The sequence below is a fragment of the Amblyomma maculatum genome, chromosome 2 (genome assembly GCF_055883805.1).
Source record: "Amblyomma maculatum isolate TAMU_Amacu chromosome 2, ASM5588380v1, whole genome shotgun sequence".
NCBI classification, from domain to species: domain Eukaryota; kingdom Metazoa; phylum Arthropoda; class Arachnida; order Ixodida; family Ixodidae; genus Amblyomma; species Amblyomma maculatum.
Genome location: NC_139345.1, coordinates 152,949,029 through 152,976,964, shown reverse-complemented (window position 1 = coordinate 152,976,964; position 27,936 = coordinate 152,949,029). Strand labels below are relative to the sequence as shown.

The 27,936-nt window shown below is 45.9% G+C and overlaps 1 protein-coding gene across 1 annotated transcript in view; it reads right to left on the bottom strand.

The window, feature by feature from the left end:
- Positions 1-27,936, bottom strand: part of LOC146200197 (diuretic hormone receptor-like) — a 235,591-nt gene that overhangs the window by 49,539 nt on the left and 158,116 nt on the right. Inside the window, exon 4 of the mRNA XM_084595418.1 lies at positions 26,042-26,179. Within this exon, the coding sequence (XP_084451544.1) occupies positions 26,042-26,179 (138 nt within the window). The remainder of the gene's footprint in view (positions 1-26,041; positions 26,180-27,936) is intronic.

The following is a 27,936-nucleotide window of genomic DNA, read 5'->3' as shown; positions in this document are numbered from 1 at the left end:
TGAAGCAATTAATTAGCTCGGAGGTTAGAATAATACTTCTACTTTTCACAGACTTTTTGAGGTTTGGGGTCATCGTTGCTGCTTGACTCTACTTTTCAAACGAAGACTTAGTGGCCTAGGAACTTTTGACTACCCATATACATATTAGCCTATGTGCTGAAAAAATGTGTGCAGTGCTGGGTAAAAGTTTATATTTTTTTTTTCTCGCAGCAACAGTAGGAGTCTCGATTCTTTACACTCACAATAGTTATTAAGATTCGGTAGTCCTGAGCCCTGCTTTTATTAGACACAAACATTGTGCTCTTCAACAAATACCAACGCTAACTGCGGAAAAGATAGAGGCTAACGGATAATATCAAACGGCACAAATTTTAACTTCCAAATAAAATAAAAAAAATCAGTTGTAGGAAACCATGAAATAACTACACAGAGCGATTGAGAATTTCTTCAAGCACACAGGCAACGTGCACTACTCGCTCTGGCAGCGACCCTACGCGCAGCGCCCCGCAGTGCCCTGTCTATAGTTGGAGGTTTTGTAGCCACGTAAGCATTAACGAGACTACGCTAGTGACAAGCACTAGCGAGACTGCAGAAAACCGAATTTCTGCGATGTCATTCTTCCTAAATGGAGCTTTCTTTATTTGCCATGAAATGAACCGCTTGCATAAAAATAGTTCCGGAGCATTTTTTTTTATTCCGGTCATGTGTATAGCCGATGAGAGACAAGATGATTCTCACATACGGTAAAGCTAATTTCCCTATGTAAACATGTAACACCATCTATCGCCGTCCATAGTCCTCTCGTGGATGAGTAGGAAGAATAAGGTATTGATGTCCCATGCATGACTAGCGTAAAGAAAAAGAAAACGCACAGATAGCGTGAACATCACTGTATGTGCCTGCAACATGAAGGCGTCATGCAAGTAGTCCAACAGCGGAAGGCTTCCTGCTAGTGATAGCGTCGTTTATAGCGCTCAGCGTTATATTAAAACACAAATAATTGCCTTGCCACAATTAGGAGCATCATCCGTAGGGTGGAATATGGAAGTACATGCGCGGACTGCAAACACGCGTTTCAGGTTTTAGCAGCTTATGTGAAATCCTATCTCCGTTTCTTTCTCTTACCGAAATCAGCACAAGTGGCGAAGCATAATTAAAAATCAGCAAAGGCCAAGCCCCCGTCCTGTCTTGTTTGGGATAGCCCAAGCAATTCGCCGGCACTTCGCAGACATCATCAGCACTATGGCAGCCGACTACCCCGCTTTACTTCGTTCGTTTAGAGAAATTATCTGTTCTGTAGGAGGATTCCCGTCTGGACTCCAGATGGTGACAGCACGAGTGACTATACTATTATGTATGGTTCTACGTGCCTTACTTGTCGACCTTCTTTGAAACAAGTGTCTCGACGGTGGAATCCGCAAGGCCAACTCCACCTGTAGCTAGAAGCCTCAACTTCAAGCACCAGCTGAGCAGCAGCTGGACATTTTATCTTTGCGTCAGCACGCGAAGCCCACGGCTCTACATTGGCAACCTGCAATGCAGTTTGCACACTGCGCATGGCGCCACCTAATGCCCGAAAGCATCAACGTTCGGTCGGCCAATATGTGTTCGGCCTACTCTCCGTTACATCCGCTTTCTTTAAAGGTGGGCATTTGAATCTAATTAGACTTCATTGCGTCATCTTCGTCGGCCTCGTTGGGTTCATGTGACCTTTCAATAGCCACCGATCCGAAGCGGAAGATGAATAAACGCCAGCACTGTAGCATAACTGCCTGCCTTGCAGCAGTGCCAAATGATATTCATGTTACAAAACACCAGCTCTCGTCAAGGTAGTGAAAACAATGCACCGGATGTTCACTCGTTTACCTTGTGCGAATGCGACTATCAGCTACGGCTGGGCACACATGAAGTGCATATATTCTGAACTGTGTATCTATGTTGCATTTCTGTCGTCATACTTGCATTAGCATACTGGTACGCTGGAGAATGCGCTTACCTGAAAATGTTGGAATAAACATATGAAGTAACCAGTGACGGGGTGCGTACGATGTAGAGCAAACCCACAGTGTTGCTTGGGTGCGCGATCATTAGGCACCGGTAATGACGCCGTAAGTTCATCGCACGTGCTGGCGAAACATGCAGATTTCGGTTGTGCATTGCTTCCCTAAGGTTCACCTCTCTTACCATTTACCTTGCGTTAGAGCATGGCTTTCAAAGGGCGCTTAATTCCTTTGCAGTGGTTTATTATGTTACACAGCCAGAAATAGTCTTATTTCCGTATATCGCCTGCATATATTGTTTTCTTATATAAGCCCAAACGGCAGGAAGTGACATACAGCTAATTACTATAGGCAACATTTCCTATTCGTTTGCTGTGGTATGTGGCGTTTAACGTTCTGCATCACCTTTTTAATTATAAATTTATTTACAGTTTCCACACACATTCGCTAAAGGCAACGGAAGCCAACTGTGCAGCTGGTGATCACGGAACATAAGCGACATGTGATGTGATTCGAAAAAAAAAGAGAGAATAAAAAGAGAAAAATATAGAAGAACGTTGTTGGACGAAGTTTGTCCTACTGTGATTAAACCTGACAGAAGCTGTTGCGGGGATCAAAGCCTGGTTTCTTCTTCGGCCGGTGTTGGTTGTTGTGGCTGTAGGAAGAAGAAAAAGAAACTGCATATGCCTGTTACTGGCTCTGTAGCTGAGCCACCTCCGCTGCATCGTACGGAAAGAAGAGAGAATGTAGGGAAGAAAGAAAAAGAAAAGGGAGAGAAAAACGTGCGCCGGAACAGCCATCGTCCACCACCTAAGCGGTGGCGGGTGCAATGACGGCCTACACCAGATAAAAATGCAGTGGGAGGCTAGCCCCCGCCGCAAGCGGCTTTGACCTACCTATGCCAGCCCCATCAGGGCCAGGACCAGCCACCCTTTGGCCGATGTTGGTGCCGTGAATGCGAGGAGCCTAGAAACATACTATTAGTAAATGTGCGTGTGTTCTCTTCATTTTGAATCTTAGGGCATGGTGACTGCAGGCTGATCAGGAAAGCAGCATATAGTTGGAAAAGAAATTATCAACCTACATTGTAAAACTTCTTTTAACACATTTCTTTACCTTCTGGATAAGCGGTTTTATTCTGACAAAAATTTTATTTTATAATGTACTTTGTTTTGACATTGTAAGATCGCCCTATAAGATAAGCATTTACAAAGGCCCTTCGCAAGAACACTTGTCATTTTTATGCGCTCCTAATTGCAAAATAAGCGCTTTATTGGATTTCTATCGCAGGCTCCATTGTGAGAGTCAGACAAACTTTGAAAGAAGGATTTTGCAGTTTTTAAAAATGTTAAATCATTGCTATTAACAGCCATTAATTGTGTCTTGCTGCATGGCCCAGTATTTTTCTTCAAGATTAAAAGTGATTTTCAAGGAAGCTGGAAGTGGACATTTATATCTACATAAGCGAAAGACTTTCAACTTTTGTTTCCATCGTTTTGAATATTCTGAGGTACGGGAAAAATACTTCTATCGGGTCTCTTTTTCTGTTCTCAAAATATCTCTGTTATAATAAACAACAAGTTCTAATACCAATTAACCCCAATTGAACTAACTTGTATTCTGCTTCTGCCCCCAAAAAGTAAAAATCAAGAAGTAATCTTTATGCATTATGAGAGACACAGAGAAGCAACCTGTAAGGACTGATCCATGTAAAATCAAACTGTTCTCCTCTATTAGTGTCCCGCGGTCATAGGCGTACTAACGAATTCATTCACGTGCAGCTTTCTTAATCATGAATAATCGTTTTCGGTTCCGCATATGTGTCAGATTTCCAAATCACGATCCTAAACTAATGCGAAGCCCGCGCACCCACCAGACATACAGTGCAGCGTTTCTGGGGGCAATACAAGGAGCGTTGTTAGCGCACGCACTTTTGGCACACGCTCATCCAGGTTAATAATAAGCGATATCGCAATGCTCGTTCACGTTACCACAGAAATCCAAGCCGGGACTAGAAATCCCTTTGCGGCGTAACGGTTATCCAGATCACGGTAACAGTGCCGCAGGGACCCTTCCACGCCCAGAAGCTAGTAAGAACGCAGTGTCTTTCTGGGGAAAACTACATGAAATATGGCGTGGTTCCAACGTTCCCAAGAGCCAGTCTTTCCGCCTTGTCTGAAGAGGCCGCGAAAAGGAACAGTTCTTCCTAGCGTACGCTGGCGTCGAAGACTGGGGCGTTTCTCCCAAGACCAAGGTACCGGGGTGCCGAATGAAAGAATGACAAATTTAGGCCACGCCGTGAATGTAATAATGGTACTGGGGCCACGAAATTATATATGGAGGCTTTAGGATTTGAACAACACTGACTGCATTGGTGACATTACACGGAGTGCTGGTCAGTGCAGCAGTTTGAATATATATGCTCATCTGAGATGCCCGTGCTTCTATAGCCTTATCGTTAATTTATTATTATTTTCTTCGCACTTCTCCACATTAAACAATAATGCGTCGCAATAACATCCACTGCATGGGTATTGTTTGCAAAAGCTTTTTTCCTGCTTTATGAAAAGGAGAGCAAATACAACTAGCCATATGCTGAGAGGATACACACACAGGACAGTGCTGGACAAAGTTTGAAATCCAACAGCGCGCGTCCTAATCTCTTTCGATTGAGAATATAGCACTTCTTATGGCATTTTCCTAATTAATGCGCACGACCAGCTATCTTGACAAAACGCCCTTCGCATGTCGACTTCAGGTCAAATTTGCCTACGACTCAAGATCCTCCATCCTTAGCTGTTGTGATCTTTTAGTAATCACGGTGTACTGCGTTCGTTCTTTTTAGAGCGCAGCTCTTTGGCGCCTGTTTCTGGGTTTCGCGTCTGCGTCGACCGCGTCGGCCTCGTAACAAGCTCCGCCCCCCTTGATTGATTGATTGATTGAAAAACGTTTATTCTCGGTAAGAGAAAGGGAGAGGGAAAATACAGGAAGGTGGTGTCGCCCCCTTTCATCCTCCCAGTTCGACCCGGTGCTTCGGCAACCGGAGCCTCGCAGGAAGAGGAGAGGGGGGTACACTCAGCGGCGAACGATGGGGGCAGGAGCGCGCTCAGCAACCGGAGAACACGAGGAAAAAAAAGGGGGGGGGGTTTCGCCGGAGGCAGCGCTAGCAGCCTTGTCTTGACTCGCTAGCTGACGCTGCCGCCGCTAGCGAGCCAAGACAACGTGACTGCGTAGAACACCGTCGCCGCCAGGCAGAAAGAGGAGGAGGGGGTCCCCTCTCTTCCTGTGTGGCGGCAAGGGTGCTCTGCGGTTGCCGAAACGCCGGCTCGCTGTCAGCGGATCACGGTGCCTGCATCTCGTTCTCACTCGCTTCACTGGCTAGCGGCGTCAGCAGCATCAGTTAGGTGCTGCTATCAGTTCATAGCGCAACGTTCATAATGGGCCCACGCATTGCTTTCCGCAACCTTCCGATAACTCAATTGCTCTATTTGTTTGTCCCCCCACAAAGCTTCTTTCATGCAGCCAAGAACAGTTAGTGTTGTGTTTCTTGATGGAATACGTGTGAAAAATTAAAACAAAGTTGTCTGTAATTGTACATATGTGTCTTGCTCGAAATATATGCCTAAATCTATCCAAAAGGTGAAACATCTAATAAGCTGCGCTCAAATTTCGCATTAGGAAGTAACGTAATCGTGGGCAATTTTTTTTTATTCTTCAAACAGGCACATGATGCGTTTTTGGATCCGTGTCAACTTTAACTTATTTGTGAGGCATCTCGAATGCTTATGGCAGTGCATTATTGGGAAAGCGGTAGTAAGGCATTTGACTGCTGTGGCAAACAAAGTTCACTGTTATGCGTTTTTACTTCTCCTTCATGTTTTGTTTTTGTCTCTAGCAGTTCTTCATTTTTAATACCAGGAAGTATGAGCAAGATGAATACACTCTGCGCACCCATGCCTCATACGCCATTTTTAAAAGCCTTGTGTAGTCATCGAAATATCCCATAAAAGCTTTCTCTTCAACGTTTTTTTTTCCTTTTTCTTAGTAAATATATTTTCACGTGACTATTTCTTTCGTTTCAATAAAACGTTTTAAATTGATGCACTTCCTTCCACATCTTGAAAGCAGCTCGAGAAAAGCGGTACAAGAAAGGCTATGTGGAAGCTGAATTTGAAAATATTTTTGGGTGATTTAAAACATTAAATTGTGCCTACTATATGTAATGCGTGTGTTAAAACTGGTTTGTTGAGTACAACGGGGAAAACCAGACGGTTGGTCACTAACGTGTTTTATACATCTGGCATGATTTGGAAACATCCAAATAACTAAATGGTTCCACTTAGACATTGTGCAGATAAATAAAATAAATGAGCATGCACACGCACACTGTCTTCATGGAGCCAAATCTGATCTCAAATATTTTCTCGTGCAGGTATTCATTGAAAGAATGCAGCTCTTGCAGATAGATACCAGTCGCCAAAGCCAGTCATGTTACAGCTTGCGCTAATGAATATTATTTCATTGCCATTCATGTAACACAGATCTACATGACAATATTCTACACCATGTGTTCGCCGTAACATTTGTCGCTATCGTCACAAAGCTCTTCCAGATGGCAGTCGTTTTTTTTTTTACAACGCACAAATTAGTAACTGCCAATTCACAAGCACAAACTGTGACACAAAAAGAACTGCTTAAATACGTCCTTCGATGTCGTTAATTAAGCGATGTGTCCGGCTGGCAGGGACATGGTTCGACGCCTACTAATCTCCTTCGCGGTGACTCTTATAATTTCTTTTACATGCATACTATTGTCGTCTACTCTTCGCTTCAAACTTGAGAGATAGAACTTCTGTACTGCGAACTATTAACGATGTAAGGCAGAGAGAAAATTACCTCGCCAGTAGGACGTTGTGCTCTTCCCTGTTGCTGAATCTCAATGCCTGATCTTCACTGCCTGCTGAACAATGACAGCATGCCTCACATTCATTGGGGTGTATTAATTTTTGATCTAACCCTAACGCTGTGTGCTGTGCATATATGTGTACGTTATAAAGTATACATTGGTATGAAGGTGGCTGAGAATGATAGCGGCTTCTCACCCTGTAATGAAACTCACGCCTTCATAACAGAACGAACGTTATATGTCGTTGAAAACAGTAGATACGGATAGGTTCCGCTTCAAACTACTAGAAAATTCCCGCGGCACTGCCGCCGCACCGCCAATACCACTCACGATGAAAATGGCACTTGAGACCCGATTGCTTCAATGTATTCCAAGGGGAGCTTACGTCAATAGCCCGAAAGCGAACGATCAATGCGGCAAATAGGCCGGCCGATAATCGTGGTAAGTTGTCTGCACGAGATACGGAAAACAATGGCTAGGAATGCACATCGACTCACTCTGTTCTTGTTTAGGAGCAATTTACGTATTGCGGCTTTCCATCACACCAATAGTAGTGCCTCGGCTTATAACAGCGGGGTCAGGGATGTGATCTACTTTGGCCATGGCCTATATTGCCTGAGCAACCATGCGGACTCAAATGGCTGCTGGACCGGGCTTCATCACTCACCGAATGTTTTTGCCAACGAAGCCCCATAGTCTTTGACCACATCGCGTGTTGATCATCAGAGCTCCCCTACGTTCTCCCACGCTCTTTCCCAGCGGGGTTGACTTATGCAAGACCGCTTTTTCGACGCGTGGTAGTAAATGAACGCCATTTGCGAATCCTAGGCAAAATGAATAGAAAACAACCACAGCAATAACCGGTTTCCTGAGCCCCTGCAAGCGCAGCAACTCTGATTGCTGTGCGCAAGCCGAAGATTCGTGGCCTACGGCGCCAGTGGTGCCGGTTTCCGTGTCAGTGTCAGTACATGCGGTCGACAACGCTTGATATGTTCCTACCCTTTCCGATACCGTCAGGTCGAGGCCGCGCTCTTTTCCAGAGAGATAGAGGGAGACTGTGCGTGGTTCTCAGAATGGATGGATTGATCTAGCTGTAACTTTTATATTCTCCATAAAAATTTTACTTTTTGCGGACGTCTGTGGCTCGGAAACGGAAATGTCACTTCTCCCGTTACCCTAATGGCGACAGTGGCTCCGAATCACATCGCCCGGAAGTTACGTAACGGCAACTGAACCATGTGCAAGACGTCTTGGGCTAATTTGGAATACTCAAGAGCAACACAGAATGCCGCTGTATTCATCTAGAGTATACGAGTAAAGTCGGCTGGTCAAGTTAGACTTTGTTATAAGCGATTAACCGGCAGCTCTGTAATCTTGGCAATATGCAGTGAACCATACTTCAGATCTACTTCTCTGCCAAATCCAAGCCACCTTTTTTTACGCGCAGATATCAGGCTCATATAAAACAACAAAAAAAAAATGGCTCTAAAGAAAGCTTTTCGCGTTATTCGCTGTTTGATTGATTGTTTAGAAAATACGCGAAAACTTCACTATGGAGTGGAAGTGAAATGCCCACTCAAACGGCTTTTTCATATCCGCATGTTTTCGCAATCTCTTAGCTTTACAATATTTGAAATCCCGAAACACAACTAAAAATTGAACACCGGAACAAAGCTTTAACGGCACCTTCAGATAAACTAGGAAAACTAACAACGCTTCGCGGCATCTGCCAGAAAGTTAACAGCACAAAAGGTATGGATGCCAGTGCGGCTACGTGCCCCGAATATTTCACTTTGAAATGAAAGTAATACACAACATTATTCATTGCCGCAAACTCCATTATCTAGGTCGTAACTTCGAATTTCGGATGCTCTTTTCTTAGACGACTAATTTTTTTAGACAAGATCTAGTTTATGATGACTTGCATTTTTTTTTGCATTTATGAAGACGAATGTTAAAATATTTGCTAATTATTGCTTTGTGCGCGTGTTCCCTGTTCAGGTCAGCATTTCACAGTAACCGCCAGTAAGACAAGCTGACTACCATTCTTGAAATTAAGACATGCTGAAGTCGAAGATACGCAAGAAACGGCTTCGCAGGAGCAGAATGCGTGTTAACAAAAGCATCAGAGCCAAGAGCCCTAGTGACTATGTCGCATTAAGTACAACACGCGCATGAATTTGATAACTCGGACTACTGTGACCACGTCCGTGCTGCTCTGCATTCGAGCGTCTGCTCTACATTCGCAGCCGGATTTGGTCATTTGGTGGTTATGCCCTACACCGGACAAGTGGAAAATACAAAGCTGCACTTGTAAAGCAGGATGGATCGTTATAAAATTTTTCTGGGTTGCCAAAATGCAACTGTCTCTCTTGGCTCACACAGAGGAAAAAGCAGGGTGGAAGCAAAGGTGGAGGGGTCGACCAGCGATAAGGCGCTAAGGTACCCGCCGCGAAGTAAGAGGAGAATTAGGGCGTGGATGGAGGGTGGTGATGTCACACAGCAATAATTGCTTGTGGTAGTTTGAGTAAGATAGAATTTCTGCCGCAGTGTATCGTATAAACATACCGCTGTTTGAAATACGCCACTGAAGACTGTCATGCATTTGCGCTGGGAAAGATAGTATATGGGACAAAATATGGGGGAAATGGCGCACATATCTATGTGGTACGGCGAACTCACAATTAAGCCACACAAAATTGTCGCTAGATATAATAGATTTTTTTTTGCGTAATCGTTTACAGAGTAACTGATTTATCGAACAAGAAACCAAGCGCAGCCAGGACTCGTTAACAGACAGAAGAAAAAAAATGTAGTTTCAAACATTTTACTCGGCCGCATATGACGTTCGGCGTTTTGGACGTTGTCACCGTAGCGCTCAATCGAGAAATATGCCTTGACTAGGTGGCAATTGGGTCGTTACATGGCGGGAATTGATTAATAGGTGCGTTGTTAGACATCAGCAAAAAGCAAGACACGGCCGAGTAAGCAGGAGCTGTCACCTCGGTCTCCTCTTTCGAGTCGTTAGGGTGACTTGTATATATGTAAGGACCTTCGCTGGGACTATCACATTTTCACATTCTCGCAACAGAGCGATGGCGCAACTTCATGGCCTCAAGAGGGCACTCGGGATTCTTCGAGTAGTACAAGTGTACTCTGTTTATGTCCCGAATTCATCCCATCCTCTAATGTGCTAACGTCATTTCTGGCCCGGTTGTAGGTGCAAACCTTCATAAACTATGCCCATTACGGCAGTAAGGTTTAATTTCACAAAAATGGAAAAACATATGCTACCGACACATTTAAAAAGCGGGACTAAAACGTTTTTCAGACCGTAATACAATTATTCGTTTACATTTCATGTTTAAAATCATACAAGGTCATTTAAATTTCAGCAGCTCGCAATATTTACCTTGCTCATCGTGCATGTGCCACAAAAAGTCGCCATACCGTCATTCTGCAGCACTTTTTAATGCTAAAAACAATGTATTCAGATATTCTTTTTTTTCCACGCAGATTAGGTAGTTGGCACAAACTGGATAGCCATACGGTTCAAGGAAGTGACAACGATAAATTCCTTTCTTTGATTGATGTAGGAACATTCGCACAGTTATTCTGCAATGACTCTCCCGAACCTTTATTTGCTTTGTCATTGTTTACATAATATTACATTGTATACTCTATGCAAACTGTGTAACATTACAATGGAGGTTGGACTTTGCAAGTTTGTTTACTTTTGCAATATAATTCTTTGCCGCAAGTCTGTCTGAATGGTTAAATACACATACATACATACATACATACATACATACATACATACATACATACATACATATATACATACATACATACATACATACATACATACATACATACATACATACATACATACATACATACATACATACATACATACATACATACATACATACATACATACATACATACATACATACATACATACATACATACATACATACATACATACATACATACATACATACATACATACATACATACACCCCGCCGGGGTGGCGCAGTGGTTACGGCGCTCGACTACTGTTCCCAAGGACGCGGGATCGAATCCCGGCCTCGGCGGCAGCTTTTCAGTGGAGACGAAAAGCAAGGCGCCCGTGTGCTGTACGATGTCAGTGCACGTTAAAGAACCCCAGGTGGTCGAAATTACCGGAGTCCTCCACTACGGCGTCTCTCATAGCCTGAGTCGCTTTGGGACGTTAAACCCCACGAACCAACCAACCAACCAACCAACCAACATACATACATACATACATACATACATACATACTGGCTGTGTGTGTGTGTGTGTGTGTGTGTGTGTGTGTGTGTGTGTGTGTGTGTGTGTGTGTGTGTGTGTGTGTGTGTGTGTGTGTGTGTGTGTGTGTGTGTCCGAACGAGGATACTGGAGGCGATGCGATGCGCACACGCGAGCAGTCCATAATACCCCGTCATATCCTTAAAATTGGAGGCTAAGTGCCCCCCAATTTTTCTTTCATATATCGAAGCTGCTGGAGGCCCTTGAACGGGGATTCGGCAGCGCAGCGCGGAGCGATCGGACGCGTGGCGTACTGGCTCCGTCGATTTTCGGCTGGAACCGCAGAAATCTGGATCTGACTCCTGCGAAACTTGCGCATCTGCATCCGTGAAGGCAGCGCGATCCTGGAGACACCGATCATATCCAGGTACGCTCAATTTTCGGCCATTTAGAGCAAATTTGCGCATAACCACGTAGCGGATGAGCTAAGCCTAACGGCTGCGGCTCCCCCGCCGCTGGTTGCGGAGACGCCGGCTGGCCACCCAATCAACATGGCTCAGCACGAACAACGCGGCTACGACCCCACGACTCTGTCGTGGTCGTCTGTCCCTATAAGCCAGCCAGAGGACGGCCAATCCACCATTTCGGCGGAACAAGCTGCCCTTTTTCAAGTCGTCGAGAACCGGCGACTTCGCCGGCAAAACGCACGAGGAGCGGCCAAGTCAAAGACTCCTCTGAACAATGCAGACACGGGAGACGCTCGTGCTCCGTCTTCGAAAACACAGCAAAATTCATCCCCACTCTCCAAGTGGACGCCGAAACCAACCGTCAGGATGAATTCTGACGACTACGTGATCGTGATCAAGCCAAGTACTACGGTCGACCTCAAGACAGCGTTTCAACAGGGGGAGCTCGGCGCTGCCATTTCTCAATACATTGGTAGGCAGCACATGAACGCAATCACCATTTCTCCCAATTGGGAACAAAACATCATCGTCTGTGGCACGCAGAACGCCGAGGTAGTTCAGAAGCTGCTCACGGACTTCAAAGTTAACACCAGCAAAGGACCGCTCCCGCTTCACGGACACCTCAAGCTCACCGGTGATGTGTGTCGCGGAGTGATTACTGTGCACAACCTAGAAACCAGTGACTCTTTGAAACACAGTGTGCAGTGGCGTGGTGGAGAACTCGTCCATGTGCGCAAGCTGGGGAACTCCAACGTAGCTGTGCTCACTTTCGCGGGACGTAACGTTCCGCGGCACGTACACTACAACGCAGAACTGACTCCCGTAAGGGGTTACAAGAAGACTGTGCCAGCGTGCTACCGTTGTGGCACCCTGGGTCACCGGGCGGACAATTGTCCCACTCCAGTGAATGAAAGATGCAGACTTTGTGGCCAAAACGTGGGGCTGGTACTGAGGGGATGGCCCCCCGCGAATGCAATCCAGTGTGTATAATCTGCGGGGGACCGCACCTCACCAGCTCCCGCGAATGCACGGGGAAATTCATCAGGCCTCAACAGCCAAGGCCCAAGACATCGGGCCCCCCCGCCAAACAGAAACGCCAACAGGAGACGCAAAACCGCGGCGGAACGCCACCAAATAGCAAGACAGCGGGATCAACTGGATCAACGCCACCACCCGGAGACGCGGAGTTCCCAGCTCTAAAGCCTCCTCCTGGCGGCGCCGCCTGCAAACAATCCAAGGTAGGCAGCTGGGCAAGGGTCGCCTCCTCTTCTTCTTCTTCCCCTCCCCCCCTCACCAGCACCGCCGAGACGCAGGAACTTAAACGCGAGCTCGCCCTTTTGCGAGCTCAAAACGATAAACTAGCCAGTGAGCTTAACTCGCTGAAAAATAAAATCACTACGCCACCCTCCTCTAGCGACGAGGAAGAAAACATAACAGACAGGGAGATTCCTAATAATATGGAGAGTCGCTTCGGAACCCTGGAGACTCGGGTCACCGCGATTGAAACGCAGTTGGCTGATCTTCCCAAAATTATTCATGACACAATAGCGCGTCAGCTGGACAATGTCATCACACAGGTGACACAAGCTGTAACCCACATTATCCAAAAATGGATACAGGAAAATCCTCGCGTTCTTAAACGCATGGGTGCAATGAGGGACGTTAACCGACCTTCAAAATTTAACAGAGTCATTCCCGATGAGTCTGACCTTTCTGAAGACTCCTGCATGTCTGCGCCGGGCACTAGCGGACTGGGAGGTCTTAACAACGTAATCCCACCCTCCGTATCCGAACATGGCCCCCAGCCCTAAGTCGAGAGCCAGAACAACTCAGCCGCTTACACTAACGCGATGGAATTGCAGAGGTCTCAAGAACAGCAAGAAGCGGGATGAACTCCGCCTCTACCTTGAGACCTCTGAATTCCTCGTTGCCGCGGTTGCCCTTCAGGAACCCGGCGCAGGCGTCAAGCTCACAAACTACACTACATTTCAACACAACCCGCAGACATGTATACTTGTTCACAAGCAATATACTGCACAGGAAGTCACACTCCTCACAACACCACCGTTCGCGTACACGATGGTGTCAGTACTGCCCCTAAGGCGGTCTGACCCACCTGTACACATTCTAAACATTTATTGTCCCCCGAAACTTAAAAATGTTACGTTAAGCGAAATTTTCACGCAAGCTATGCAGGTAGCGGGAAAGGACCCACTTCTGATTGTCGGTGATTTTAATGCTCACAGCAGGCTCTGGGGGTATCCCCGGGAGAACACACGTGGGAGGAAGCTTGCGGAACTTCTCTCTACACTCGGACTCACCCTCCACACCGACCCCACCAACCCAACACGTGTAGGAAATTGGATTCAACGCGACACTTGCCCGGACCTCACATTTACACGCAACATACGCCATGCCGACTGGCTGAACACAGAGGAAACTCTTGGTAGTGATCACTGTATAATCTACACAACCATCTACACGCGTCCACTGAAACGCCCACAAACACAAGCTTGTGTCCCGAACTGGACAAAATTCCGCACCTCTATGTCTATCGTAGACCCCCTCCAGTCGGGATATGACACCTGGTAAAATCACTCACGTCTGCACTGAAACAACACGAAAGGCAGATACAGCTCACGGAAACGCAAACGGACGTAGACAACCACCTCCTACATCTTTGGGAGGCCCGCCGCAGCCTCACCAAAAGATGGAAAAAACAGAAACATAACAAACGCCTCAAAAAACGCATCCTCGAACTCACACATCAAGCCACGGAATATGCTGCTCAGCTAGCCGACACTAACTGGGTAGACAGGTGCAACACGGCTGCGCGCCAGATGTCTGGTCGTAATACGTGGCGCCTATTCCGCGCGCTCATCGATCCAACACAAACACGCACGGAAACCCAACGCCACTTACATAAAGTCATGCACAACTTTACAGGAACGACAACACAGCTAGCGCACACACTCAGGGATCGGTACCTGTGCACCACCAAGGACCCCCGGGCGGTCGCCTACTCGTATGCAGGCAAAGAGAACACGGAGCTGGACACTCCGTTCCAGCTCCACGACCTCCGGGCGGCCTTAAGCAAGATGAAACGCGGCACTGCACCCGGGCGCGACAGGGTTACGGTCAAGCTTTTGGCCAACCTTCCCGATGCAGCATATGTCGTGCTTCTCAAATACATCAATAGTATTTGGGACGGAGACACTCCTCTCCCTCTCGATTGGAAGTCGGCTCTCGTCACCTTTATCCCGAAAACCGGCAAACCTATTGATGTGGAGAACCTTCACCCCATCTCTCTCACGTCTTGTGTCGGCAAGCTGATGGAGACAATGGTGCGCGACAGACTGTCCGAATTTCTCGAAACACAGCACATTTTCGCGGACACCATGTTCGGTTTCCGCCCTCAAAAATCAGCACAGGATATACTCCTTCAGCTCCACCACGACATATTAGATCCTGTCGAATGCCCCCACAATGACAAGGTGGTCCTGGCCTTGGACCTTAAAGGCGCATTTGACAATGTGAAGCACGAAGTAATCCTCGATCACCTCAGTCACACCAACTGTGGTAACAAAACTTTCAATTACATAAAACAATTCCTTACAGACCGCCAAGCCTACATACGCATACAAGATGCGGAACACGGGCCATACACCATCGGCTCGAGGGGAACACCTCAAGGCGCTGTCTTGTCTCCCCTCCTCTTCAATTTAGCCATGCTTCATCTTCCCTCCAAATTGGCTTCTCTTCCCGGGATTCATCACGCACTTTACGCGGATGATATCACAATCTGGGCCACGCAAGGTAACCTGGGCCACATGGAGTCCTGCCTGCAGGCAGCGGCGACCGTAGTCGACGACTACGCGACCTACTGCGGACTCCAGTGCGCCCCAGCTAAATCTGAATTTGTGCACGTACGTCCATCCCCTCGAGACACAACTCAGCTTCGCATCAGTCTCCCCTCGGGACCGATCCGGGAGGCCAAAGAGATCCGCGTCCTTGGCCTCTTCATACACCATCAACGCAGAGTTGACACCACTCTGGCCAAACTTCGCATGGTGGGAGACCAGGTGGGCCGTATGGTCCGCCGGGTCTCCAACAAGCGGGGCGGATTACGAAGCAAGGATGCACTGCGGCTTGCCCATGCTTTTGTAACGAGCAGAATCCTCTACTCGACACCCTACTTGTACCTGCGTAAACACGATGAGGATCAATTGGAGGCCATCCACCGGAAAGTCATCAAGCGGGCTCTCGACCTTCCGGTCAGCACGTCCAACCAGAGACTTCTGGCTCTGGGCGTGGTGAACACGTTCCGGGAGCTACGAGAAGCCCACTTACTAAGCCAATACACGCGTCTTACACAGACCACGTCCGGTCGCCGCCTCTTGGACCGGCTACACATCAAACACGATTACCACATTGAGGAAAGGGTGAGAGTGCCAGAACTCTGGAGACGCGCCCTCCAGGTCCGACCCCTTCCCCGCAACATGTCCAAAGAAGACCATAACGGTCGTCGCCAGGCGCGCGCGGAAGCGTTGGAGCGATACTATGGTCACCAGCAACACGTGTATTATGTGGATGTTGCCGGCCCTTACCATGGGGGGTGGTATACGGCTGTAGTCGTACACAACACAAACACGGTTAACGGGCTAACTTTCAAAGCCTACAGCACAACTCACGCGGAGGAGATTGCTATCGCTCTGGCTCTCAGTATTCCCAATTCGAAACACATCATCACCGACTCGCGAGGGGCCTGTCGGAATTATAGGCTGGGATGGGCTCCCCCGCTTGCCCGGCGTATATTGCAATCTAGCTGCCGATACATAGACCCAACTCCGCATAATCTCATTTGGGCACCCGGTCACCAGGGACTCAGGGGAAACGAACAGGCCGATCAGGCCGCCCGCGCACTCTCTCCCCGGGCTATCTCCTTGTCCTTGGAAGCCTACTCCCAATCAGACAATCTGGCCCTTACATTCAAAGACATCACCGATTACTACAAGGAGGAGCACAGGCGCTACCCGGCCCCTTGTAAGGGACTGGATCGCGCTGACGAGCGCCTCCTCATCAAAATTTTTACCAATACAGTACTGTGCCCGGCGGTGCTTAAACACTTCAACCCGTCCTTTGATGGTGCGTGCCAGTACTGTGGGAAGGTGGCTGACACCTTTCACATGGTCTGGGCGTGCCAGTCAAACCCATCCATTCCCCTCAACCCCAATCCAACTAGAGAGGACTGGGAGGCGGCCCTGCTCGGCTGTCAAGACCTCAAGGCTCAAAAGGCCTTGGTTCAACGGACGCGGGCGGCGTTGCTTGCCAATGGGGCCCCGGAATAGGGGCTCCACCTAGTATTGTGAGGGGGAGACCGATACGTCTCTAACCCAAACACCTCTGTAATCATTTAATTGTTATTTATAAATGTTTTAACCACCACCACCACCCTTGAACAAATGATGATATTTATTTGAAGGACAATGCATACACAGGGGAAACGAAAAAATTACCCATTCGCCTTTTAGATTCCCCGATACCGTAAATCTTCCTACAATTTTTTTTTTAATTTGGGCTCAGTTTGATAAGAACTGCCAGCAGGAAATAAATTCCCGGAATGATGCACCGTAATTGAACAGAGAAGGAATGCTGCTGATATTGCGAATTAATATGCTTGCCATTTCAAAAACATCTGCTATAATGTGCAATTTCAGACACGACGCGGACACAATTTTTTGGCAGGTATTTTTCCATATAACTATGGGCAGAAAATACAAAACGTTTTTTCAGTTCAGCGGTGATAAAAAATATCTGCTGTAAAATTCTGAGCAAGCAAAACTAATCCCCTCTCTCTCAAGCGCCGACAATACCAGAAAAGCGGAGGGTGCGCTTTGCAGGAACGGCACAGAAATCCAAGACAGCGACGACCAAATCTTCCCGCCAGAAAAACGTTGAGCGCCCTACATATGGATTTAAGATCATTGTTATGTCTGCTAAACGGGCTTTGTAGTGTCTACCGAGACCTTTGGTGGGCCGCCGCCGAGTGTTCTTGGTTCTCGCCGCCGCTAATGCAAAAGGAGCGGCGTCCGCAGTCTTCATTTAACCTCCACACATTATTCAAGTGCTTTAGTGATTGTCTTGATACATTACGCTACCAGCTGCCACCTAGCCAGTGGCCATCACCTGTTCTCGTCGCACGCATCGGTTGCCTCGCTCGCGTTTGTCCTGTCACGCCATCACGCCAGCCGTCACCCTTTGGGCCTATGCGCGTTCAGGGCAATCGGCGCCGTACGGAAGCCATCTTTGGGCTATATTAGGAAGTTGAAATCGTATTGGATTCTTGGAGTGGATGGGGCAGTTCAGTGTTGCTGGGTGTAGTTCCTGCTGAATGCAGGGAGCGGAAAAGCGCGACTCGGATGTGTGTGTGTGTGTGTGTGTGTGTGTGTGTGTGTGTGTGTGTGTGTGTGTGTGTGTGTGTGTGTGTGTGTGTGTGTGTGTGTGTGTGTGTGTGTGTGTGTGTGTGTGTGTGTGTGTGTGTGTGTGTGTGTGTGTGTGTGTGTGTGTGTGTGTGTGCGTGCGTGCGTGCGTGCGTGCGTGCGTGCGTGCGTGCGTGCGTGCGTGCGTGCGTGCGTGCGTGCGTGCGTGCGCGCGCGTGTTGTGGGCGGGGAGGGGAGGGGCTTTTAAGGCGCTTGGCGGGAATTTGAAATTAGCAGAAAAGTTAGGGTATGGGGCTCATGCTCGGAATTTTCTGATAATGCACGGACTTCCTAACGACATCAGAAGCACGGAGATGAGAGTATTTATTGATATAAATTTATTAAAAAGTATTTATTTAAGTTCGATTTACATTTATTGATATAATTTATTGCTGCAATTTTGTGTCATCTATTGATATAAGTAACACAATGCTTTTTTTTTAATAAGTACAGATTCGTGTTTTACGAACTTTTTGAGCTACTTCCACGTGCTATACGTAGTGGAGTTGCAGCAAGGCGGACATTATGTACCTTGTAAAGTTTTATGATTAGACAATCATAAAATGAAGTTACCTATTTTAGTTTTCTTCTTTTTTTCTGTTTTGAATGAGCAACGTTGTCTTTTGAATTTGAAAGTTGTCAATTTCAAAAACAAGGCCCTGTTTAAAATTTTCCTATTTGATAATGTGGCTCGGAATATAAAATGTAAAAAATACGCCCACGGATCGCCCAGTTCACTTTCGGCCATGCATAAATATAGAACGCGTCGTCGTTAGCATTTCAGTGCCTCAAACATAGACTCCGTTTTCTTGTTTGATGAGGTTGAAGTAGGTAAAATAATCTTGGCGACAGCACCGAACAGAGCGACTCATTTTATGAATGCGGAACGCTGAAAGTTGTGCTGCGAGATGCGAATTTCTGGAACTTCGAGGCCCAGTGCAGATTAACAAAATGTATAAAAGGCACTGCCTTTTGTTGTGGACGGCCTTGAATTGCCCCGTTTAATATTTCCCTTCAAAAAATAAAGCAATTTAGTTTTTTTTTTCTAAAGGAATCCTGCCTTCAATACAGTGTTCCGCGGGCATAATATCCGCGCGTGCTGTACAATCCGCCTTCACATATCACACCAGCGTATGTTTCGCGAAGTTGACAGCAAAGTTGACCGTTGAATTCAAATTCAGACAAGGCCTCAGATGCTAAGACTGCTTTTCTCGGCATGCAGTATGTTCAAAACTATGTGAAACCTTTTTCCTGCTCGTTTATCTTTCCAGTGGTGCGTTGGATTGAAACGTGGTAGAGCTTTGATTAAGGTCAGGTAATATCTGACAGGGTCTTAACCCCCTGACTTGCGGACACTTGAACTGATCTAAACTAACTCGCGAGACAAGTTCATCTGTTAACCTCCCCTGATTCATACTACATATGACGCACACTCTGGTATTCAGCGCAAGTTGTGCGGTGCCACTTCCGGCTTTGTCGGTGCGTTTTACATGGACCTTACAAGAAAGATAACAGTGCGATGTCTTTCAATTTTATTTCTAAAAATTCAACATAATTGCCATTATTTCGAGCATAATGTGCAAAACACTAAAACGTGTCACCGTGTACATTAAGATTGGATGCTTCGCTTTGTCTCTCTTTTTGTAGCTTACTTAACCTAAGAGAACTGATCTTGAAGCGCGCTTTATGTTATGGGGTATTATGAACAGCTGACGCATATACTGATGCACGTCACGTTTTTTCACTGTTGTAAAGAACAAAATGTCACTTGAAGTATTCACTCTTATATTCAAGCAAGGTTTCATTTATTTTTCATTTCATTTTTTTTTTATTCTCAGGAAAGCATTCATGAAAAACTACTGTTCCCGAACAAGGCTCGCTTAGAAATAATTTTTGTTACAATAATGAAAAATTGGTGGCACTTTAATATATATTTCATCGCTATGTTTGTAGTAATTTCCGACAAGGAGGTTGCAGTCAAGGGTTTACAATAGGGAATTAAAGAAAAATCCCAAGCAACATTTTTAGTGGCTGCTAGGTCCCACTTGATGAGTCTGTGACGGTCTTCATAATAAAGCTACTACATCGGCTCAAAAAGATACGCATGATCCCCAAATTACACACGCGACAAGGGACGCCGTAAAGAAAATTTATGTACTTGCTCGCTTTAGGAATTGCGCATTTCTTGTGGGCACCTGGAAGGTTCATCCGTGATATGTTTAGTAGCGGGCCCATGCTGTAACCTATTTTACAGCACTGCCTCTACCACGAAAAGCTGTGCATTTCTATCGTTTACGGTCTGTAGGGCTTAACTTCACAAAACAACTCAAGCTAAGGGAGATGCCTTAGTGGACGACTCTGGAAATTTATACTACCTAATATTCTTTAACGTGCACTGACGTCGCACAGTACACGGGTGCCATGCTTTTAGCCTTTATCGAAAAGTTGCCGCGGCCGGTATTTGATCCCGTTTTCTTGGGTTGAGCAGGTGAGCGCCCAAGCTACTTAGCCGCCGTAGCGGAGTTATACCATTGTGTACTATATAGTCTAGATTAGCCTTTAAAAATTATTATGTTTAGGTTCCTCCAAAACCTGTTTATGAATACTTAAGGTCAAAAGTAAGGTCCGCACACCTGCCCTGCTTCGTGTGGCCCCTTGGCACTCAGTGCCTGCTTCCTGATGCTGCTTTGTACAGTTAAACTGAACCTTGCCTTGTCCTTTACATGGTGCAAGCAGTTCTTGTAGTTTAGTGTCGCAGGTTTTAACACGCCAGCGTTAAAACACATTTGTCCAGAAATCCAGACAATTCGGCGTTGTAGAAATTGTGAGCAGAACATCAAGCGCATACCTCAGTTGGATAGGTAGATGGGGTCTGACATAGACGGCCCCGCTGACTGGCCAACGAGATTCACAAGATTTGGCAATCCACATAACATGTCAGGAGTAAACTCAGCTGGGAATCGAACCTAGATTTTAGATGGCAATCGAATATTTGTATATCGAATGAATCATGCTACTCCAAGGCCGCATCGGCAATTTCACGTCACTTCGTTAATGCAGGGTTTTTATATTTATTTCGGACAGTCATTCATATATGCGGCCGCATATATGAATGTATACCAGTGAGTATTATAGGGGCTAATAGAGGCACACGCATGAGATTAGTTTATAAGGAAGTAGTAAAGTGTATGTTGGCGAAGGAGAATAAGCAGGGAGAGAGGCAGCGGGAAGGATGAACGCTGAGGCGTCGTACCCTAAAGTCCCGTACATTTTTTCTCTTTCACACGTACTAAATGGAGTAAACAAAACCATGTCCGCACTGAATGTGTTATTCTGTATGTCCTTTCTAGTTTCGTGTGGAAAGTAAGTACATATTGTGCCAATATTGTCGCTCGCGCGGAAGGAAATGAATCGAATAGGAGAAATATATTCCTTCCGCGTACTTCACCATAAATCATTAACAAGCGCAGAACGTACACTTAGAATGGAAACATTTACTCCAATCTGTGCAAGCAGCGGGAAATATATAGTTTTAGCGAAAGCCAGGGATAGCGTCAGTTGACTTTGATACTTCGAAGACACGTAGTACAGAGGCTCAGAATTGTGCCCTTTTACCCGCGGCTACTCAAAGTGCACCAAGTAGAAAAAAGAGAAGGCTTAACGTTTTGTCTAAGGAAGAACGGTCACGAATTCCTGGGAAAATGTCGCGTGACGTGCTGAGCAGCAAAAGGCCATAACCATACTGCCTCAGACGAAAGCGCTGCGTTGGGATTAGTTGGTAGCGTAACTGCAATGATTTATCGTAACCGACTTGGTCTCTCTCTGACGCCACTATCACGCAAGCAATCGAAGCAAGTTGTACGCCTGTAAACACGCAACCGCTTGCCATCGCACAAGACTAGATGGACAGGCGATAACAAGGCGTCGACAAAAGGCGCCGATAGCTTCAAGCTACGCCTGTAATTATCCGTCCCGCCTAGTGCGTTAAACGAGGCGGCTTCATTACCGAGTTAAGCCTGGCAACCACATGAGGGGAAGGAATTCGCCTGATATTCATCGACACCCACTCTTCATTCTTCCCCTTTGGCTGGCAAAGCCTCTTCGTTCTTGAAAAGAAACGAAAATATGCAGGGGCACTGAGCACTAATTACCCAATATTGGCGACCTGCTAAACGGCTCCGCACGCCTCTCCTATACCCCCTCTCTACAGCGGAGGGGCGGTCCTCCAGTGACGGGTGTGCTAATCGTTGGTTGCTATGGTTTTCCACCGACTGTGAGATCTTGAGCGTCACTTCTGTGGTGCACCCTAACTCTTTCCATGTTGCAAAATGTACCGCGCGGGTGGTGAGTTACGCCACGTAGCGCCAAAAAAATAAAACATTTGAGAAACAGGATAGTAACCCAATTAGCAGCCTCGAGCACTTGTGTCTGTGGTGCAATTAGCTAGCACTGCTTTCGAATCCACCTGCGTAAGAGCAGGTAAGGGCAAATTGCTGTTTTAGAGCATTAAACTATTTCTTCCTTTTCTTTCTTCTCTTTCACACATAAATTGCTACGACGCAAATGTATTAACAGTTTTATAGCGTGAGTGTTTCGTCCCTTCTAGGTTGTTATATAAGGTGCTTGGATCCAGGGTTGCCCTTCTGAAAGTTTTCAGGTAGAACTGCGCAGTGGTTGCACGTACCGTTTAGACTTTTTTGCAATGTCACAAAGTGGTGCTCTTCTTTGGTTACTGAAACATAAAACTACAATAAAAACTCGCCGTTAATTACTTGCTTTTCTTTTTCCTTTCATTAAGCAAACCTCCGCGCGAATATTGCTCCTCTCAAATCAGGCGATGGTTTCACGGCGTTCTTTGTCCTTGCTGATGACATCGTCTGAAGACATTCGACAGAGATTCTCTAAATGGACACCTTCTAAACTCCGGCCGCTCGGCAGGAATGGTATAGTGGTTAAGGCGCTCGACGATTGTGCTCAAAAATGCGAAATTGAATCTCGGCCGGGACGGCAGCATTTCGATGGAGGTAAAATGCTAGCCGCTTGTGTCTATGCGGTGTCAGTGGGGAGCCGTCCACTACGATGTCATAGCCTGAGTCGCTTTGGGACGTAAAGCCTCATTAGCCAAACCATAAACCAAAAATAAACTCAGGCAGTGTACCGGGTCTTCAAAAGACTAAGCCGAGCTTCAATAGTAAGGTTAGCGTCAGAATAAAAAAAGTACACCTGCTTCTTTTTCTTACGCAAAGAATTTGTTTTTACTTTATAAATAAAATACTGCTTTTGTGGTATTAGACCCACAGCTTGCACCCCATCAGGATCTTGAAGCCATGAACGCACACAACGACGAGATGGAATTACGCCTGCACAGCTATTCGCAAAATGATGTTGCGAGACTCCCACAAACATGCGCACCTTCAAACGAGATGTCAAAGCAATGAAAAGTAATAATATGAAGAGACAAAAGAAAAGCTTTACCGTATGCGCCGTAATTGCAAATCCACCGCACATGTAGATTATGAGGAATGCGCGAAGCTCACGACATCGCCGATCTTCCTTATCTATTTGTAGCGCTGTAATTCGCCGTAGATTAGGGGTGAACGAGGAAACAACACGACCTTCATAACACGCCGCCCTTATACGGTCGATAAAATCGGGAGGAACATTGGGTCACGCGCAACTGCAGCCATGAAACATGCAAAGGTTAGCTCAAATAGCATTGCAACCAGTACGGGTTCGTTTTAACAGTACAATTCACCGTTTACCTTCATACGCGAGCGACCACATCCACAAGCGGGTATTTGTTGGAAGGGTTATAATTACACTGAACGTTTTCCTTTCCTCGAACAGGCCACACTGCAGTGGGGAAGCAGCAGGAATCGGTGAAGAAGCATTCCTTCCCCATATTTGTTAACGTCAGTGGCTACATTACACAGCTGTGCGGAGTACTGTCTTTGCCTAAAAACGGAAGATATACACATTTTATTTGGTAATCGTTTTTCTTTGAGAAAAACACATTCCTACTTGAGATTTCCCTGAAGAAGAAAATTTTGTTCGCGAAAACAAAATTGTTTTATATTTTCCTTTGGTTTATGCCCATTCAATAAAAAGGTACCCGAGGCAGCCCGTGCTTATCTGCAGAAGTAAACATTGTAACTGATTTGATAAATGGGAAACTTTCTCCGTGAAACCAGCCGAACGGGCGGAAAACTTACTCCACTCCTAGGTTTACTTTCCCCCACAACTGGCAGAGCAGTACGTACTGAAAGTGAGGGCGACGACATCAATCCGAAGTCCCCCAAATCAGCGTCTATTTCTCTCTCCTCTCTCATCCGCGTTCAAGTCTACTCGGAGGGCACAGCGGAGCTATGCATCGAGAAGAAAGTTAGTTCGATGCTCTGAGGTTTGCGGAAGATCGTGTAGAGTCGGCGCAGCGTATGTGATTTCAAGCCAATAGGGGAACATTGCCCAGCCTGAGAAGATGTCTGCAAAACATATTTGTTATTTTGTTCAACAAATCTCGCCAATTTTTAAGCCAGGAGCACGAAAGATTTCGCGGTGAACAAGTGCAGTATGAAAACAATGCTGACTAATAGCCATCAACGTGCTTACTCCATTCGGAGGCAACGTCCTGGTGACTGCTTTCGGATAAAACGCAGCGCAGCTGTATTCGTGCCTGGAACCAAATCGCTCCTTCCAATAAAAATTTCGGCAACACTTAAACTCGGATTTTAATGGACAAACGGGGTAGCGTTGAACGCCCTCGTCTGTCTCGCGGATCCCTGCCAACGAAGATTCAAAAAAGATCGTTGTTCGGGTGAAAGTATATTGCTACTATACAAATTTCTTACCTTTAAATCTATGCCTCGATTATCTAACGCATACTCTTTAACATGGAGTCTTTCGTTGTTACTTTGTTATCATCGTTGTTTTGCCAACGGAAATCAAATACTCGGTCGTTCACGCTGAGTATTGTTTAAGCTTTGACGACAATATTGCCCATGAAGATTTGGCTACGCCGTAATACATGCTTCTGGCTGCGATGTGCTGCCTAGAAGGTTACAGCTACACGGAATTCGTCTCACGCTTCTTTTTCACTGATAGCAGGTCAATATTTCAATATATGTAATGAGAAAAGGAATGGAATGGAAAAACACAATAATCGAATAGTTTGTGGCAGTTTGCTATGATTTCCAAGAGCCAGCCGGATATTTGCAAATCTTGATGAATACAGCATTTACTCCAAGTTGTATCAGTAGCACGCAGCAAGTGTTCGCTGGCTCCTAGTGCACAGGAGACGAGCTAAAGCGTTTTGTGCGAACAAAAGGCATTAAAATTAAAGCATCGAATTTCGGACGTAGCACCCACGCCGGAATACACCTCAGGAAGTTGATGACAGAGTCGACGAACAACTTTTTCATTATCTAACAGTTCGTTTTCTTCTTAGCGAGATATTCTTTTCAGAATGACACGGAGCCTTTATTATAGACTTTAAAACGCCCATTACTTGCTTTATCTGGCCACACCCTCTTGAACAAGCCATGTGTGCATGAAGACCTGCTGCTGCTGAAAGTTTCAATCAGGGACTGTAAAGTTGTACGAAAAAAGGCCTGTTTCTGTTAGAATCCCAAGGAACAGTAGTGTTCACACAAAATTAAGTGCACCGCTAAAGATTAGCGCTTCAGATGTAAGATTGTGCACCTCATCCTGAAAGCCGTACTTGCACGCTTTAAGGGCAGATCTTAAGACAGAGGAGCGCAAAGTGCACCAAGTTGCTGAACAACGCATCATGACTGCTACCCTAGCTCACAAGAAGCGTTATCTGCGCAGAAAAAATGTAGAGTAATCAGTTTTTTTTTTTTTTTTGATTGCGCATGCAGGTATGTTTCTGACAGAAGCTGCGAGGGTGGTGGACTCACGTGTCGTGTCGTAATCAAGCCCATTAAGCGATGCGAAGCAAGGGACCACCGCCAGGGCAGAGGAAGGAGTCCGGGGCCAGCAGGTGAGGCCATCCCAGACCACGGGGCAGAAAGCGGCGGCTCCCAGACGAGAGTCAGCTAGAAAAATAAGTAGAGAACAACACGATCTTTATGTTACCTGCCGCTACCAGGGCAATGATGAAATGAGCGTGAAGTAGTTCGAAGTATTTTATTTTCAGTACCTAATTTCTAAACAAGTTTTTTTCTGCTGTTTTATTTCGGTTTGAATTTTAATGCGCGGCCTGTGAAAGAAAGCAAATGTTTCATTTAAAGTACTACCCACTTAGTCCGTGTTTAATATATTTGCAGTTTATGCGTTTCGATATTAATTGATGCGAAGACAAGTATTTTGAGGAGGCACTCAGGAGGAGGCACTCTACGTAGAAACTGTATATTAGAAGGGTTAGTCACACCATTGTTAAAACAGGCAAGCAACCATAAACTCAGGAAAAGGTATAAAGAGAAGAAAGTATGAAAAGAATTGGAATATTTACAGAATTGCAAATAAAACTATAAATGGTACAGGTTTCACACAGAAAGAAATGCTGCGACATTTCATCCCCCCAATTCCGGCTCATGATCATTTTTTTTTACCTACAGCACTGTACTTACTGTACTAAGTACACCAATGAGTTTAGGTTTACGAATTATATCAATAACCGGCAAGGATCGATGGTTCATAATTAGTTCCCAATGAGGATGGTTGTGTGACCATTCGCTAGGTCTATCTGTCATTTCCCAAGCTGCTGTATATGTAATGTGCAGCGAAAACAAAACTATATTGGGAGCAGCACTTTGATTTTAAGCCTAGGGCAGGGTTGTGCCGAAAGCTACATAAAGATAAAAAAATGTCTCGTTTTGGTGGCTAGCGTAGTTCATGCTGTAAGGGAGCGGATGAATTAACTATATAAATCCATTAAATTCACTTGAGTGCTCAAAAGACTGATGAGCGGGAAAATTCTCACTCAGAATTTCTTCAGCACTCTTTTCAAGCTGAACCATTGATACCCGCATTCAAGGATTTCGCTGAGATGGCTGCGAGCAACAGCAAGATTGACAGAGAGAGAGAGAGAGAGAGAAACTATTTCCTTCGGTTCGATCGATCGAAGCAATGAAGAGGTTTAACCCAGTTGCGCCAATTGCAGTGTGCTGCGAAGTGCATGATTGGCTCATGATTGAGGTGAAGTTCAAAGATAAAATCAAAAGTTAGGTCGAGGTGAATCGTTCGTCCGTCATATGCCAACCTATACCGCCATTTATTTGAAATACCCTCTCAAGGCAACGCGGCTGTGACGTCACTTAGCAATTTAGCTTAATGTAGGATATCGCTTTTTGGTTCCCGCAAGCTGTCATCTTTTTTTCGGTTGGCCAAGACGCAACATTAGGCTTTTTTTTTATTTCACTTCAAATGGTCCTTTCACTCTTCCTGGTGTGAAGGCTATAGAATGGAAGCCAATGATTCGGCTCTATACGCCTACTGATATACGCGAATACATACTCCATATAAAGTGGAGATTCGCACACCTAAGTCGTGTTTTAGTGTTATGCCTTACTATTGCTTTTCATCAACCATTGTCAGACGTTTATGAAAGACACGCGCAAGCAGAAATTGTTCAAAATTATTCCACCGTGTGTAGCACGTTTACCGTTCTTTTTCTGGTGTGTTGACATCTGAAGAGCCGTATAAAAACAATAAACCATGCGACAAAGTTTGTTCACATATGCAGCCAAATATTGCGGGGAAAAGAACGGCAGGAAAGAAAGCACGATCTAAACTTCTCACATATCCTGCGCCATTTATTGCTAAATTCTTTGATGCGACAACTTCGCCCGTA